The sequence below is a fragment of the Delphinus delphis genome, chromosome 2, assembly GCF_949987515.2.
Source record: "Delphinus delphis chromosome 2, mDelDel1.2, whole genome shotgun sequence".
NCBI lineage: Eukaryota > Metazoa > Chordata > Mammalia > Artiodactyla > Delphinidae > Delphinus > Delphinus delphis.
This window is the reverse complement of record NC_082684.1, coordinates 45,574,645-45,592,123: the sequence shown is the minus strand read 5'-3', so window position 1 is coordinate 45,592,123 and position 17,479 is coordinate 45,574,645. Positions and strand designations below refer to the sequence as shown.

The 17,479-nt window shown below is 37.0% G+C and overlaps 1 protein-coding gene across 12 annotated transcripts in view; it reads left to right on the top strand.

The window, feature by feature from the left end:
• KTN1 (kinectin 1) overlaps positions 1-12,215 on the top strand; it is a 118,436-nt gene extending 106,221 nt beyond the window's left edge. For all 12 annotated transcript variants that reach the window (XM_060004509.1, XM_060004505.1, XM_060004512.1 and 9 more), the window contains 4 exons: positions 2,321-2,404; positions 4,424-4,516; positions 5,378-5,498; positions 11,736-12,215. In XM_060004509.1, the coding sequence (XP_059860492.1) occupies positions 2,321-2,404; positions 4,424-4,516; positions 5,378-5,498; positions 11,736-11,740 (303 nt within the window). In that variant the 3' untranslated portion in view covers positions 11,741-12,215. The remainder of the gene's footprint in view (positions 1-2,320; positions 2,405-4,423; positions 4,517-5,377; positions 5,499-11,735) is intronic.
• The last annotated feature ends 5,264 nt before the right edge of the window (positions 12,216-17,479 follow it).

The window sequence follows — 17,479 nt, the reverse complement described above, 5'->3', positions numbered from 1 at the left end:
AAATGTTGTATAAAGACAGAGTACCCTGTATTCCCATTCTTAAATTTTCTGAAAATTTACACTGAGGCAGGCTTGTTTTTTAAATAAACATGACTATCTTATTGTATGTTTGAAACAGTAATCATTATGTCTATCTGTGACTTTTAAAACTTAAGAATATGATTAGATTTTTAAAAAGTACTTGAATGGGGCTTCCCTGGTGGTGCAGTGGTTGAGAGTCCGCCTGCTGATGCAGGGGACATGGGTTCGTGCCCCGGTCCGGGAAGATCCCACATGCCGCGGAGCGGCTAGGCCCGTGAGCCATGGCCGCTGAGCCTGCGTGTCCGGAACCTGTGCTCCGCAACAGGAGAGGCCACAACAGTGAGAGGCCCGCATACCGCAAAAAAAAAAAAAAGTACTTGAATGAACTCTAGTACAATTGCAGTAAGACAGTTTTCTCCTTACTATAAGTTAACGCTGCCAAGTTTGGGATTTTCTTTTTAGTACTGCTGTATGTACCAAAGAAAATTTCTTAACTCATTCATGTTAAGCAGTGTTACAGCAGTGATTTATGGGAATCAATTTTCAGAGTAGAGCTCTCTATGAAATGTACACAGAGTCCGCACCCCGACACACACACACACACACACGCCCCTTTCTATTTTTGAAATAAAATTTACCTTTATTTTACCTTAATTGAATCATTCCCACTGCAGTGTGGGAATGATTCAATTAAGGTTTTATGTATACGTTTGCTATACATTGCACAGATTGGTACTGTGATATGCAACAGCTTTAAGTGATATGCTTATCCTGTAATGTGGTTTTTTTTTTTTTTTTTTTTTTTTTTTTTTTTTTTGTGGTACGTGGGCCTCTCACTGTTGTGGCCTCTCCCGTTGCGGAGCACAGGCTCCGGATGCGCAGGCTAAGCGGCCATGGCTCACGGGCCCAGCCACTCCGCGGCATGTGGGATCCTCCCGGGCCGGGGCATGAACCCGTGTCCCCTGCATCGGCAGGCGGACTCTGAACCACTGCGCCACCAGGGAAGCCCCTGTAATGTGTTTTTTAAAAACCCACTTCCACCTACAGTTGTTGGAGATTTTACTTTTAACTTTGATGCTTTGTGGCTGACTCCAGTGCAGCATCAAACCCACAGGATTATGGTTGAGTCTCCATTCAGTCTGATGCTCTCTTTGTACATTTTGACCCTTTACTTCTGTCAAGAGGTCATTTTGAGTGATATTTAAAATTTTTTTGCCTTGAGTTTGCAGTCTTCATTTTAATCTTCCTGTTTGCTTTTTGCTCAGGGTAACTGTTGCCACATTTTAAGATATATTAAAATAATTTTGTTTGCTTATACATTGTGTGTTCCTGGGCCAAAGGAATAACCTCTCTGATGTGTGAAATCAGAGTTAAGTAAAGGAGCAAGAACTGAAGCATTTGGGATAAATAGAGTTCCCAAAATAAAATTTCCAAATGGAATGTCCTGCACTAATTCTCTCTACATGTTCGAAATGTCAGTGTCTTATATTTCCCCCTTTTGGGTTTCCAGAACTGTTTGGAATGCTGTGCCTGTGGGTGAGAGACATAATTAACTTGATGAGTTTAATAAGAAAAAGTTATCTTTTGTCAGTGAGTCCATTTCCCTCATTCTTATGTAATCAGAATAGTTACTAAGAGAACAGTCATTATGTATTAGCTCTAGAGTTTAATAGAGCTTTATAACTGTTTCAACAAGTTGGTTGAGATGTATATATTAAGACATGCCTTGTTGGTATAGTTAGGCCAGTGTGGTCTTGCACTTACCTTTCTAGTGACATCTTAAAGGATGAGTGACATTTAAATTTTTGAAGATTTCATTTTACTGGATTTGTAATCTTCTGTTCAATGTTTTTATTAAAAATATTACACAATTGATTCTTCTTAACTGAACTATATAGGTTAAGAAAGCCTTTAAACATTTAAAAACTAGTAAAATTTCTTATGACTTGCCTTTTAATTTGAAATAAATGTGAATGAACTGCCCTATGAATAGTGAATAGTAATACTTTAAAAAAAAATCTACTGGAATTTGATGGTTTTGTTTTTACATTTGCAGTTTTCTACTCTCAACTCTAGTTGGTTTTGTAGCTTTTCTTATGTTTAGCTTTACAGATTGGAACCTGCACTTCTTAGCTTTTCTGTACATCTGGTGCAGCATATTGGCTAATCCACTGTGCATAATAACTGTTAGCGAGCCCATTCTTTCTCATTCATTCTTCAGTCCTAGAGGTCTCAGCATAATCAAAGAAGGAATCAAAGAAGGATGTGAATTAATTGTGGTGTTCCTGTGTTTTTACAGTTAAAGAAGCAGTTAAATGAAACACTTGCAAAACTTAGAACTGAACAAAGTGAAAGACAGAAGGTAGCTGGTGACTTGCATAAGGTAAGACACTGCTTGTCCTGAAGATGCCATATCATCATATTATGTTGTACCTTGAATCTTAAGCAGACATACTGCTAACCCTGGATTCATTCTTTCACATCATTACATTAATTTGTTTATAAATTTAAGCTGTTTGTTATACAGTTACATATTTGGAACTAGACTTTTTGGCTTGTTTTTCCATTCTTAATTCGCTTCTTCATTTCATCATATTTATATAATTAATTGCTTTGTAAAGTGTAGATTAAATTTTGAATTCAGTTGATGTGACTCTTAAAATTGGTTACATCTATATATTTTTTATTGGGATTTGCTTATATAGTCATTTACAAAGTATGTTTCTTTTGATCTTCATGAATGTGAAAGAAGTATATATAGACCTCTGATGTTTCAGAAATTCGTCCCTTTATTTCTTTGTAGAAATATGTTTTTCTTAATCTCACATGTAGATGGGTGATTTTTAGGATTACATTTTTTATTCTTTGCGTTAGGTTGACAAGTTATTTGTAATTCTGTTTTGAGTTTTTTTTTTTTTTTTTTGTGGTACGCGGGCCTCTCACTGTTGTGGCCTCTCCCGTTGCGGAGCACAGGCTCCGGACGCGCAGGCTCAGCAGCCATGGCTCACGGGCCCAGCCACTCCGCGGCATGTGGGGTCTTCCTGGACCGGGGCACGAACCTGTGTCCCCTGCATCGACAGGCGGACTCCCAAACACTGCGCCACCAGGGAAGCCCCTGTTTTGAGATTTTTAATAGTGTAATTCATAAATGCTTTTATCAGAGCTACTTTAGAGCTAAGATTGTTTATAGCAGATCTAGTCATTAGCAAAACAATTAAATTTGCCACTCTTTTAAAGGTTGAAAGAAATATTTGTTGGTTCTGTATGATTATATCATAATTGTTATGCAAAAGTCTAGGAATCTAGAGTTGCTTCAGATTACTTTGATGTTGTCACCAGTAGATAAAATGTGAACTTAAGAAGTTTCATTAGGTTTGAATCCTACTGCTGCCACTTCTGAGCTGTGTGACCATGGGGCAATTATTTGCTCTTTGCAAGTCTCAAGTTTATCTTCTATAAAATGGCATTTACAAGAGCTGTTTTGTGAATGAAAATAAATTAAGAATGTGAATTATTAAAAAAAAAGTTTCAGAACTCTGACTTAGATATATGATACATTGTCAGGATTGAGCAATCTGATTTATATTTTGATAACGTGAATGTTTGATCACTGGACAAAATATAAAACTTGCAGTTTTAGCCTAGCAGTTTATTTTCTCAAGAGGTACTTTAAGGATATTAAACAGGTGCTCAAAGATATGGATATGCCGTGTTATTTGGCATAAAATGGCAACAGTAGTTGAAAGTGAACTGTACCATATCTATGTAATAGAAATACTGTGCAACTCTGAATTGGAAATGCACATAAATATTTATTGACATGTAAAAAGAAAATGCTTCGTCAAACAGCATGTATGTTAAAAGCCCATTTATAGAACATTTTCTACCAATTTTCTGTTAGGACATATATGCACTAAAGAGGGATCTAGACTAGGAGTCAGCAAACTCACAAACTGTTTTAGGATTTGTGGGCCACCTATAGTTTCTTTCATATACTCTTTGTTTTTTTGTCTAGCACGACTCTTTAAAAATGTAAAAACCAATCTTAGCTTGTGAGCTCTACAAAAACAGGCTGTGTGTGGCTAGATTTGGCTGACCTCTGATCTAGACTAATGTTAACCTAAATATCACTGTGCTTATTTCTGCTTTTTATTTCTTTATACATTTTCTGCATTGTTTGAACTTTTTAAAATGGTGAGCATGTGCTTTTATAATCTGGTGGGGGAGAAAGCTATTTGATTTGGGGGAAAAAACGGAACAGGTTGGCTTTACATTGTATTTTGTGAAGAGCTTTAGTTTTGTACAAAATATAATGAGTGTAAGAAAATCACTCATACGTTTTCTTGTATATATTTATTTATCAGTTGTATTATTCAGAGACTCCATATTGCTTTCCTCACAGGCTCAACAGTCACTGGATCTTATCCAGTCAAAAATAGTAAAAGCTGCTGGAGACACTACTGTTATTGAGAATAGTGATGTTTCCCCAGAAACGGTATGCATTTTCTTTAGCTCCAAATCTCTGCGCTGATTACCTTGTAAATTATGTGAAGAATAAAAAATGTACAGGGTCCATTTCTACCTAAAAAAAATGCCTTTTTAATGTGCTTCTATCAATTATGTTGCATTCTTAACTCAAGGTTATTTTTTCTTTGAGGTATCTTATCTGAAATGCAGTGTTCTTATTAATGTTTGTTTTCACTTTAGCTTGGTGAGACATTATTATGTTAATGTTTAGGTTTGTGGTGGAAGGTATTATGGTGTACTGCTTAAGAATGTAGACTCTGCTGCTTGTGTTGAATCCTGGTTCTACTATTCAGTAGCTGTGTGACTGACTTAGGGGAAACTTTTTATCCTCTCTGTGCTTTAGTTGCTCCATCTGTAAAAGGCAATGATATTAGTACCTATCTTGTAGGATTGTTGAAGGGAATAAATGAATTACTATATAAAACACTTAGAATAGTGGGTTAACACTTAAAACAGTGCTTCAAGTTTAGTAAGAGCTCAATATATGTTAACTGTTATTTTTCTGTTGTTATGAATGTACTCTCCTTTGGTTCCTTGCAATTTTTTTTCTGAAAGGAGAAATGGATTTATATCTGATATTCATCGATTCTAGATTTTTCCCTTTGTAACCTAGTGACAACATTTATAACATAACTTTCTTTGATGTAAACTAATTTGCATGCTAGGTTAGCAAACCCTATTGCGCTATGTGGTTTTTATTGTCAATTTTCATATCATCTTTCAGATTTTTTTGTTTGTGTTTAAAACAGCAATAAACTATTTTTGGTTTTGGTTGCAAATGCCTTTTTCTTGTGCTCAGCGTTTTTCATCTCTTCTGTCTTCTTTTTAGGAGTCTTCTGAGAAGGAGACAATGTCTGTAAGTCTAAATCAGACTGTAACACAGTTACAGCAGTTACTTCAGGCAGTAAACCAACAGCTCACAAAGGAGAAAGAACACTATCAGGTATTAGGTAAGAATAACTGAAGTATTATTGTCTGTCTATAGATAATTGACATACTGTGTGTGTGAATGTATGTATAGTGTGTACTTACTTTAAATATAGGAACTCTTGTTACCCTAGTGGAAATATTCCCTCTTTATCTCTCTCAGAACCTCCAAATGACAGCTTTATAGCTTTCTTGGAGTTTTATTTCCATCTTGTACATATTTTTTGGTCTTGTAGCTTGGAGGAGAAAAAAACATACCTTATCTTTTTTTTTTTTTTAATATGTAAGTTTCATGAGTATAGCATTATACATGTGTACACTGCAAGGTGATCACCACCACAAGACTAGTTACCATCTATAACCATACAGTTGACTTCCTTTTCCCATTTTGTCCACCCTCCAACTCCCTTCCCCTCTGGTAACTACTCAGCTGTTCTCTTTTATGAGTTTGTTTTTGTTTTGTCTGTTTGTTTTATTTTAGATTCCACATATGAGTGAAATCATATTGTCTTTCTCCATCTGACTTATTTTATTTAGCATAATACCTCCAAGTTCTAACCATGTTGTTGCAAATGGCAGGATTTCCTTCTTTTTTATGGCCAAGTAGTTCACTGCGTGTGTGTGTGTGTGTGTGTGTGTGTGTGTGTGTGTGTGTGTATGTATGTACACATACATACCACATCTTCTCTATCCATTCATTCATTGGTGGACACTTAGGTTGTTTCCATATCTTGACTATTGTGAATAATGCTGCAGTGAACATATCTTTTCCAATTAGTGTTTTCATGTAAAAACCCTTTTTCTTTGCCTCTTTTGACCTTTTTACAGAACAGACTCATAACTTGTTTACCTAGGTTTTGTTCATTGCCATAATGTCTGCAACTGTTTCTTTAGTTTATCCTGATCTTAGTTCTGGCAAAATATCTGTGTGATTTCTTTTTTTTTTAATGACTTGGTAAAATAAAGTGACTATAATGTTTTTACTGAGGTAAGATGCTGAACTGAAAATCAAGTCGTCACAGTTTCTTTACATTGGAAGCTGGATTTTATTTAAGTTTGCTGTGGGTAATCAAAGAAATCCATTTTTTAACTTCTGAAGTGAGAGTGTTAACTGAAGATAAACAAACCAAGCTATAAAATTTTATTGACTGTATTACCTGGAAATGCATGTTGATTGATTTGATTCCTGGGTTTTACCTGTTTCAAGAATGACTTAAGTCACAATGCCTTGGGTAATTAATTAGGGTGTTCTGATACGCACTGAATACTTTAGATATTCTTCTTTTGAAGCTGTTTGTTCTATAATAATCGTGGTGTCCTGGACATGAGTAGGGTGGCCTGTGCAATGCCAGGGGGCAACTCATCACTTAATTGTCCCTTTCAGAACCCAAACTTAAGACTCTTAGGTTATACAAAGGCCTCAGGATAGGTTAGGTGCTCTGGAAAAGTTGGTATGGACCTCCATCTTGGTCACAGGGGCATTCTGTCTCACTTTTGTAGAATGATTGTCCTCTGGCCTGTCTTAGCATACACTCTCCTTTAAAATGCTATTTCAGGTGAGTTACCTCTAAGAAGACTTTTCAAATAAACCCAACTCATTCTTATAACCTGTCAGCAAAAAGAATTATACCTTAATCTTTTATCCTTGGTAAGCTGACCTCTCAGTTGCCTAGAGTTAAATTTCTGCCACCTGACCACTCTTCCCCAAACTAGAAAATAACCTCGTTTCCTGCTTCCCAGGGCAACTTTCCTTCCCACATCTTCAGTCCTGCTTCAGTCCTGAAGTCTACATCTTCAGTCCTCTCCACTCACTGCTTCTGTTCAGTCTTGAAAAATGCTCAAATATATTATTTTAACTTTGCACTTTCTTTAGATTACCACCCTAATTTTTTTACTTCACTGTTTAACAAAGATTCTTAAAAGAAGAAACTATTCTCACAGTCTCATGCTACTAACTACTCCATCTCCTCTAAAATGGCTTCTCTTCCTGCCATTCCGTTGAAACCGTTTTTGCTGAGGTAATTCATTAATGATTTCCTAATTGCTAGAGCTAATACAGGATCATCTTTTGCATATAAGATACTGAAAATAGTTGTGAATTATTCTAAATACGGTGAGGTCAGTCCTTAGGCCTCTGTTTTCTAAGGGAAGGGTTTCGCTTCTGAGAACCTAAAAAATTATAAGGTGGCCTGTTACCCTTTGCCTTTAGACCTTGTCAGTAGTATCTCTCCAGCATCTCAAAAGTGTTCTTCAGTATTTTCTTTTTCTTCTCAAACATGTGGTCTGAACCATTTTTGCTTGCCTGTTCCCACATTTGCCTTAATCATATTAAATTTGAGACTTACACTGATCATTGGTAGTAACACTTTTATTTTTCCAGACTTTTTTCTTCCTAATTTATAAAAATGTAGTGTGTAATTTGTTAAAAGAAATACATATACCCTGGCAACACAGCTGAACTGTTGTTTAGCAGACAGCTCACCTAAGTGATAGATAACTCAGCATTCTTTTGTTAGCTGATGAACTTAATTTCAAATTTGGCAAGTGAAAGGGCGGTTGAGTGATCAGCAGTGTATCATGAAAGATAGATGGATTGTATGAAGCTAGAGGTCCACTAGCACTTGAGAACTCTCTCCTTGCATAGGTTCTAGCCAGCACTGACAGTGATAACCCCTCCTTAGGGATCTCTTGGTTCCCACAGCTCTTCTTTATGCCCTTTAAATGTTTGTGTTACCCTCGAGTTTTTAACTTCAGCCATCATTTTTGCTCAGTGTATTCTCCCTCTTGTCAACTCTTTTAAAATTACTACCAGATAATTAAATTGGAAATACAGATTTCTTAATCATCAGAATTTATAGGTTAATGTCTGATGTCAAGAATCTTTTTTTCTTCCCTGCTTTATTTAGGTATATGTTATTACTGTTTTTTTTTTTTTTAATTAAAGCATAGTTAATTTACAATGTTGTTTTAGTTTCTGGTGTACAGCAAAGTGATTTAGTTATATATATACATATATATATTCTTTTTCATATTCTTTTCCATATAGTTTATTACAAGATATTGAATATTCAATATGTTGAATATTGAACCTTATTGAATAAGGTTCCCTGTGCTATACAGTAGAACCTTGTTGTTTATCTTGTTTTATATATAGTAGTTTGTATCTGCTAATCTTAAACTCCCAGTTTATCCCTCCCCCAGCCCCCTTTCCCCTTTGATAACCATGTTTATTTTCTGTGTCTGTGAGTCTGTTTCTGCTTTGTAAATAAGTTCATTTGTGTTATATTTTAGATTCCACATATAAGTGATATCATATGGTATTTGTCTTTCTCTTTCTGACTTACTTCACTTAGTATGATAATCTCTAGTTGCATCCATGTTGCTGCAAATGGCATTATTTCATTCTATTTTATGGCCAAGTAATTTTCCATTGTATGTATATACTACGTCTTCTTGTTGATGGACACTTAGGTTGCTTCCATGTCTTGGCTCTTGTAAATAGTGCCTCTGTGAACATTGGGGTGCATGTATTTTTAATTAGAGTTTTCTTCAGCTGTATGACCAGGAGTGGGATTGGCATATGGTAACTCTATTTTTAGTTTTTTGAAGAACCTCCATACTGTTTTCCATAGTGGCTGCACCAATTTACCTTCCTACCAGGAATCTTACTTCTTTTTAGTATATACTACAAGTACATATGAATTGTTTAAGATAATGCTGTACATTTTCAGTAAGAGAAAAGCTATTTTTAAAAGACAAAAATGAGAGATGATGTATAGTAATTTAGTTTTCGAAATCCTAATACACAGAACTTAGCCTTTCTTTGAGTTGTAGGGGCATTTGTCTTGCGCTCTTAATTTGTAAAACATTAACCCTTCTTTTCTTCTGGAAGTCTTCCTGCTCATCTGCTATCCTTCTCTCCCCACCCCTGCCACCTCCCCAAACAGAAGGCTGTCATCCGCCTGTCCCCCTTTTAATTAAGGTAATTGTTTTTGTAGCTTTGGATTGTTAACAGTAGTATTTTGTAGTATACTTTTTTGTTTCCAGATACCTACTTTTTCTTGTGTTTCATATCTGCCTGGCTTCTAAGTGTTCCAAGTGTATGTCCGACTATATCAGAAAACTTTATCACCCCATGTCTTAGTCTGTTTGGGCTGCTATAAAAAAAAACCCATACATTGGGTGGCTTAAGCAGCAGACATTTATTTTTCACATTTCTGGAGGTTGGGGAGTCTGAGATCAGGGCACCGGTAGGTTCTGTCAGGTGAGACCCACTTCCTGGTTTAAAGATGGCCATTTTCTTTCTGTGTCCTCAGATGGCAAAAGGGGCAAGGGAGCTCTCTGGGGTCCTTTTTAAAAGGGCACTAATCCCATTCATGACAGTGGAATCTCCTAAAGGCCCCACTTCCAAATACCATTACATGGGAGTTAGAATCTCAACATAGGAATTTCGGGGGATGGGGGAGACACAAACATTCAGACTATAACACCCAGGATCTTCTACCTTGGAACCTGTTTGTGGAATCATGTGGAAGGAGGCTGATGATTTTAACAGCTGACACTTCATGAATGTGCCTCTAAGAACGAACATGCTTCTAACATATGGTCATTCATTTAAATTTTCACAACAACCCAGTGCAGTAGATAGATAGGGATGATGGTGATGATGATGATGATTAATATTATTACTTATTTTTTTATTCCCATTTTACAGCAGACCCAAAGAAGTTCTGTAAGTTGCCCAAAGTCACACAGCTAGTAACTGGGTGAGCTGGGATTTAAATTAAGGTGGTCTGGGCCTAGGCCCTGTGCTCTTAATCTGCACTTTTCTTCTCCCTAATTCAAGCACTATGTGCTCTGATCCTTGTCACAGCTTTCCTTTCTCCTCATTCTGTCTAATCCTTTATTGCCAGCTTCTTATAGTTTCTTCCTTCAGTTCTGGCTTTTTCCAAAAGTTGGTAATTTGGTTTGTCAGTATTGAATTGGAGAGGCTCTTGAAGTTATCCAGGAAAAACTGAGGTGAAATTTTGTGTATGTGTTTTTTATATATGTGTCCTCCTTACTCCCTTTAACAAATAGATTCTTTCATGATACAGTTTTCTCTTGTTTCTGAAAGGAAAAAGTTCTTTTTTGGTGCTATTGGAGTGTAAGAGTTAATGTTTCAGACAAAAACTAGCTTTTATTTCTACACTTTACACTTGACTGTCATATGGATCAGGTTTTCATTTTGTGTAATGTGTTTACACAGCACTTTAGTTTAATGTACCAGTGGGCTATGTAGACTTTCTGATTAGCTGTTAATCTTGTCTTAATTAGAGAACATGATAGCCAGTGATAACTTTGTTTTTTAACTTTCTAATTGCTTCTTTTCCCCTCAACTTTCTAATTTTGAAAAATTTCACACTTAATGAAAAGTTGAAAGGATATATAGTGTATAACACTGACACCCTTCAGCTACTTCATCTCTTTATTTGTGTATACATATTTTGTTGATGTCAACACATTTGAAAGTAACTTTCAGATAATATGACAGTTTACCCCTAAGCACTTAAGTATGTATCTCTTAAGAACAAAGACATTCTCTTACAAATCCACAGTATCACTGTCACATCCAAAAAGACCAGAACAGTAGCTCTAATATCATCCATTTTAAAGCCCATATTTGTGTCCCCACTTATACCCGAAATATCTTTTTAGCTATTTTTTCCAAACCAGGATCCAGTCAGACTTCACATGTTGCATATGGTTAAGTCCTTTTAATCTCTTTAATGGCTTTTGAAGTTTAATTTCTTTAGTCATTTTATCTGACTTGGAAAGCTTCAAAAGACCTTAGGAAATCTCTGTCTGAAGCTTCAATTATTTATTCACCGGGGGAGAGTTGTAAATTTCAGTTTCTTTCCAGTGCTGCTCACTCACCTTATTAGCTTTACAGTCTCTTGAGTAGAACAGTAATACAAATGGATTCCCAATGTTGTTCTCTTAAATGTTTTCTAAATAGGATTTTTAAATCCCTGTATTATTCTCAGTTTGGTCTGAGATTTTGGTTCACATATTTAAAAATCCACCTTCAGAAGCTCCTTCTGAATCCTGAGATTTTTCTCTTATTTTTGATTACCATCAGTATTAATTGTTCTGATCTTAGTTGAAAAGGCCATGCTAGATCAAATGGCATATGTACTTTTGGTATTTGACAGATGTCTTCTGATTGCCTTTTGTTTCTTTGTTTTAAAATGAATTTCTTTCTTTCTGATCTTTTACAGAGTGAAGTAATTGGGAAACTGTTCATTCAAGGATAACAGAAGGCATTGTATTATATTTTGCCAAATTAAAGCCTTATTTATGTTTTCACCCTTTCTACTTTGTCAGAAACACTGAACAGAGTTTTGTCTTTTCTAATCCTTGTTAGACTACTGATTTAAAGAGAGAGAAAAAAAGCCAACTCTGTAGACACCTTCAGAGTTTAGTTTTATAATAAAAACTGTTTGAATAATTAGACCTTTACATTCCTGAAAATAAAATAAACATGTAATCTTGTATCTTATTTTGCTCAATAAAATTGTTCAGAAGATCAAAAGTGGTAAAGACAATGTAAAATTTAACATTTTAATACAGATGTTGTACACTGTTTTACTTAACATTTTGGGGAGCAACTGCCTCTGACTTCAACTCAAGAAAACACTTTTTGTTGCTAATGTAATCGGTTTTTGTAATGACGTCAGCAAATAAAGGGATGCTTATTATTCAAACTGGTTTTGATTTTCGTTGAGCTTTAACAGATTTCATTAGCACTTAGATCAACATAATTTAGAGCACAATCATTAATTGCAACTTCAGACAGGGTAGGTTTGTTGCTTGTACACCTTCTCTAACTAGAGCTCTGGGTCTTCTCTGTGGTTCTGTGCAAGGTAAACTGTGTCCTGAAGGTAGTGTGGGTTACAGAAAGGATGGGGCAAGTATTTAGGGTTTCAGACCTACCACCCCTGCTTCAGGTAGAAGAGCTTTACTTTATTTTTACTATTACTATTATTATTTTAAGTAATGATTAACTTTTTTGTTTCCTTCTTATCAGACACTTTTACACAGTTTACATATGTTACCTTTTTTGTTGTTTGAACATGTTGATAACATATGTTATCTTTTTTTCTTTTTCTTTTTTAATAATTGGCTGAAAACACTGAGTGCTCAGATGCTAAATAACCATTGACAAATGTCTTATGCCACTGAGTATTAAAGTACCTGCTATACCATATGGTGGCCTCCTTGCTGTTTCAGCCATGCTTCTACCATGGGGCCTTTCCACTTTCTGTTCTTTCTGCTACAGCTCTCTTCTCTTGGGTGTCAGTCTTGGCTGGTTCGCTCCCCATCATGAAATCTTCTTAAATGTCACCTTTTTCATCGGGTCTTGACTACCCAGTATTCCCCCTGCCTCCCTATCTGCCTACCTGTCTTGGTCTATAACGTTAACAGTCCTCCAGTATATACTTGGTCATTCCCTATACCCCTCCCTACCAGAAAGTAAGCTCCAGGAGGGCAGGAACCATCTCTTTTGTTCCTTGCTTTATCCCCAGCCCTGAGAAAGTACCTGACACTTAATTGTGCTCAAATACTTAAATGAATGAATGGGTGAAGTTCATCTTTATTATTTATTTATTTTTTTGGCCACACTGCATGGCTTGTGGGATCTTAGTTCCCCGACCAGGGATCGAACCCGGGCCTGGCAGTGAAAGTGCCAAGTCCTAACCTCCGCACCACCAGGGAATTCCCGAAATTCATTTTTATACCTTGAGGATTATCTAAAGTGGTGCCTTCACCATATAGCGCGTGCACCAAATAGTATTTCTAAAGTATAGAGAGAGAAACTGAAGAAGCTGCTCATGGCCATTGGTAACTGGACTGGGAATTTGGGCTACCCCAGGCCGTGGCTGCTTTCAGCAAACCACTGGGAAATTGGTCTGAAGGCCAGCCAGATGCCATATCATCGTCGTCTCTTTTTCCTTTGCCATTGCCTATAAAGGTACTCATGTCTCTGCCTTCTGAAAAAAGCAAACAAATCCCACTTTCCATCTTACAGCCTCTTCTTGCTATTTTTTTTTATAAATTAATTTATTTATTTTTGGCTGCATTGGGTCTTTGTTGCTGCACGCGGGCTTTCTCAGTTGCAGTGAGCGGGGGCTACTCTTCATTATGGTGCGTGGGCTTCTCACTGCAGTGGCCTCTCTTGTTGCGGAGCACAGGCTCCAGGCGTGTGGGCCTCAGCAGTTGTGGCCCACGGTCTCCAGAGCACAGGCTCAGTAGCCGTGGCACACGGAGTTGCTCCATTGCATGTGAGATCTTCCCGGAGCAGGGCTTGAACCAGTGTCCCCTGCATTGGCAAGCAGACTCCCAACCACTGCACCACCAGGGAAGTCCTTCTTGCTATTCTTGCTCAGAACAACTGTGTAACTGTATTATTTTTCAACCTCCTTATATGTTTGAATTAAAAAAAAATTGCAAGAGATTTTGAGGACTCAGTCTTAATCTCTGATTAATTTCTGTTCCCTCCCTCAACATCCCAACCAAATATGTGTTCATCTTTTTGCCTCTGAAGTGGCGGGAAGTTCACAATTAGGTACAATTGTAATTGTTAATGGTTATTAAGTTACTGTATTGAAAGTTGTGTTCCTGTGGCTCACATCGGTTTGTCCTACTTCCTTACTCCAGAATCACATAGGAAAAGCGTACCATACTCCCATTCAGTTATTCTTCAAATATGCCAAGATAGCCCATGTTCTCTGAAGTCCATTCCCCTCTAGGTTAAGTATCCCCAGTTCCTTAGTTACCCTGAATGATGGAAGGCTAAACTAGCCTACTTGTCTCATCCATCCCCAGCTGTCTACCCTTCCCCAGTGTCCTATAGGCAGGTCGCTGGGAGAGGATGGGAGCATCAAAAGAGAGGTCGTCTGTGTCCTCAGTCTCTAGTGGCCCCTCTTGCCACTGTTAACAGCCAATTGAGGCAGGAAGCAAGCCCTGAGCGTATTTCTCAGTTTGAGGAGTGACTACAGGGAGGGAGAATGACCCTTATGCCACTGAGTATTAAAGTACCTGCTATGCCATATGGGGGCCTCCTTGCTGTTTCAGCCATGCTTCTACCATGGGGCCTTTCCACTCAGCTGTAGTTGAGAGCAGACATCGTGATCCCTAGAAAGAACGGAGAGATGTGGAAGGGAGGAGTGGCGGGATACCTGAGAAGCAGGCTATACCCTTCAGTTGGGTGTAGTAAAACTAGTACATTTCTCGCAGGTCAGTGACACTGTGTAAGGCTTGAGCACCTTGTAAGTGTTCACCCCAGCCGCCACAGGGCAGCACCTGTATTGCCCGTAGAGGGTTAGAGCCAGGACCAGATTTTCACATGTCTTGCATCCCAGGACGAATCATATATGGGCATCTGCCACTTGTGAGACCTGCCCTAGATGGCGTGTACAGGAGGAACAGTGATCACCAGAAGGGGGCTGCATTTGCACCCTCGGTTGAGTAGAGATGTTTGTCCTTTGACCCCATTCATCATCTGGGTCCCCAGAGAAGGGAGGGCAAAGGAGGAGTTAAAGAACAGTCTCCTCCCTGTTGCTGCCACTAAGGCCAGTGACTCTGACCTAGACTTGGATTAGCTGCAGTTACAGGACAGCTGTGGGATCTGCTCAGGTTGTGCTTAAGAGAAGAAGGAGGTGCTGCACAAAGACCGTGCTTGGGAAAATGAGGCCAAATCCAGGCTGTTCTACCAACTGATTGATAGATTTTTCTCTTTCTTCTTGGCTCAGTTTTTGTCATTTGTGTTTTCCTCAGAAATTGGGCAATTTCATATTCATTGGTGGAATTCTATTATGACAGTTAACACATTAATCACTTATACAACCTACCACATGCCAGACATTTTTAAAGCACTTTACTTGCTTTAACTCATTTAATCCTCACCAGAATTTATTGAAGGGGTGCTTTTATCAACATCTCCATTTTATAAATAAGGAAATTGAGGCACGGGGGGACAATTAAACAAGGTCTCACAGCTACTGACTGGAGGAACTAGGATTCAATCCTCCAACTTAAGCCTTCTGGCTTGCTTCTCTTATTGGCTCATTCGTATATATATATATTCACACATATATATACGTATATGTATGTGTGTGTAATTATGTATATAATTTATAATTTAAAAAATTACTTTTTTTAATTAAACCTGTTTGTTCCTGATGTTATTGTACCTTCTCATTTTCTCTTGACTGTACTTTCCAAGGGACCTTCAACCTCAGTGGTTCTCAGAAGTGTGGTCTGCAGTGCTCTGGGCATCGCCAGGGTCCTTTCTAGAATTCCAAAAGGTCAAAACTACTTTGATAATACTAAGATGTTATTTGCCTTTTTCGCTGATGGTGTTAAAACAAGTAGATAAAATTGCTGGTGCTTCAACAAGGATCAAAGCAGTGGTTCCAAACTGTGTTGGTAGTTACTGTATTTTCACCACTATTCACTCCCAGTAAAGACAATATTGGATTCACTTAAGAATGTCTTTTCTGATGAGATCAGTAGTGGTAATAATGAATGTGCTTTTTTGGTATATATAATGAAATGTGTCAACGTTTGGAAGATCTGCATAACTCAGTGAACCAATATTTTCCAAATGACCAATACACAATGTTATAAAATCAGGCTTGGGTAAAAGATTCATTCAAAGAACAAGACAAACTAATGGATTTTAATGTAACAGAGTACAAAAAGTTCACTGATAGGGTTTCAGACTCTACATCATGATTAATCTTTAAGAAATTGCCATGTGTTGAGTTTTGCTGTGTCAAAGAATATCAACAATTACCTGAAATGGCTACTTCTCTGTTTTCTAGTGACATATCTGCATGGCGCCATATTTTCTTCGTATACTTCAACCAAAACTACCTGTCACAACAGATTGAATGTAGAAACAGTTGTCTTCTATTGAGCCATATGTCAAAGAAATTTGCAAACATGTAAAGCAATGCCAGTCTTCTCACTACATCTTTTTGGTTTGTTTTGGAAAATGAAGTTATATTTCACGAGAACCTGAAAACTTTAAAATGAGCATTTATAATTTTTCTTGGCTTTAACTTCTATTACATTGAATATTAATAGAAATAACGGAAGAGCTTTTAAAAGTGTAAAGGAGTTCTGAGAAGAAAAATTTGATGGCTACTGGTCTAGCATATTGTTTTTTTCCAACAGTTTTTAAAATTATACTAGGCAGTTCTATCAGCACTTTCTTGTTGTATTTTGTCTTATGTTTATTTCATATGTGGTCTTATCATTTTCAATCTTTTTACTTTCTTTGCATTTATTTTGTTGCACTTTGCCAACTTCTTGTCTTTAAATGTTAATTCATTTATTTTCAGTTTTTCTTATTTTCTAATTCCTTTCAGAGGCTGTAAGTTTTCCTCTGGACTTATTTGCATCCCACAGATTTTGGTATGTGGGGATTTTGCTGTCTTTCAGTTCTTACAATCATGAATATTTCAGATACACAAAATCATGAAAAAATAATAGAAAAAAACCCGTGTACCCCACTCAATATCGAATATTAACATTTTGTCATATTTGCTCGAGTTTTTTTTTTTTTTTAATAAAAGGAACAAAACAGTTGATACAGATGAAGCATCTTGTATACCTCTCCCTGATCCCATTTCCCTCCCTTTCCAGAGGTAGGCACTGCCCTGAAGGTAATGTTTATCATTTAATTTTTTTTGTAGTTAATTTACAATATTGTGTTTTAGGTGTACAGCATAGTGATTCAGTATTTTTGTGGATTATATTCCATTATAGGTTATTACAAGATAATGGGTATACTTTCCTGTGCTGTACAGTATATCCTCGTTGCTTATCTATCAATATTTTAAATATAGTAGATTATATCTGTTAATCTCATACCCCTAATTTGACCCTCCTCACTTCCCTTTGGTAACCACAAGTTTGTTTTCTATATCTGTTGAGTCTGATTCTATTTTGCATA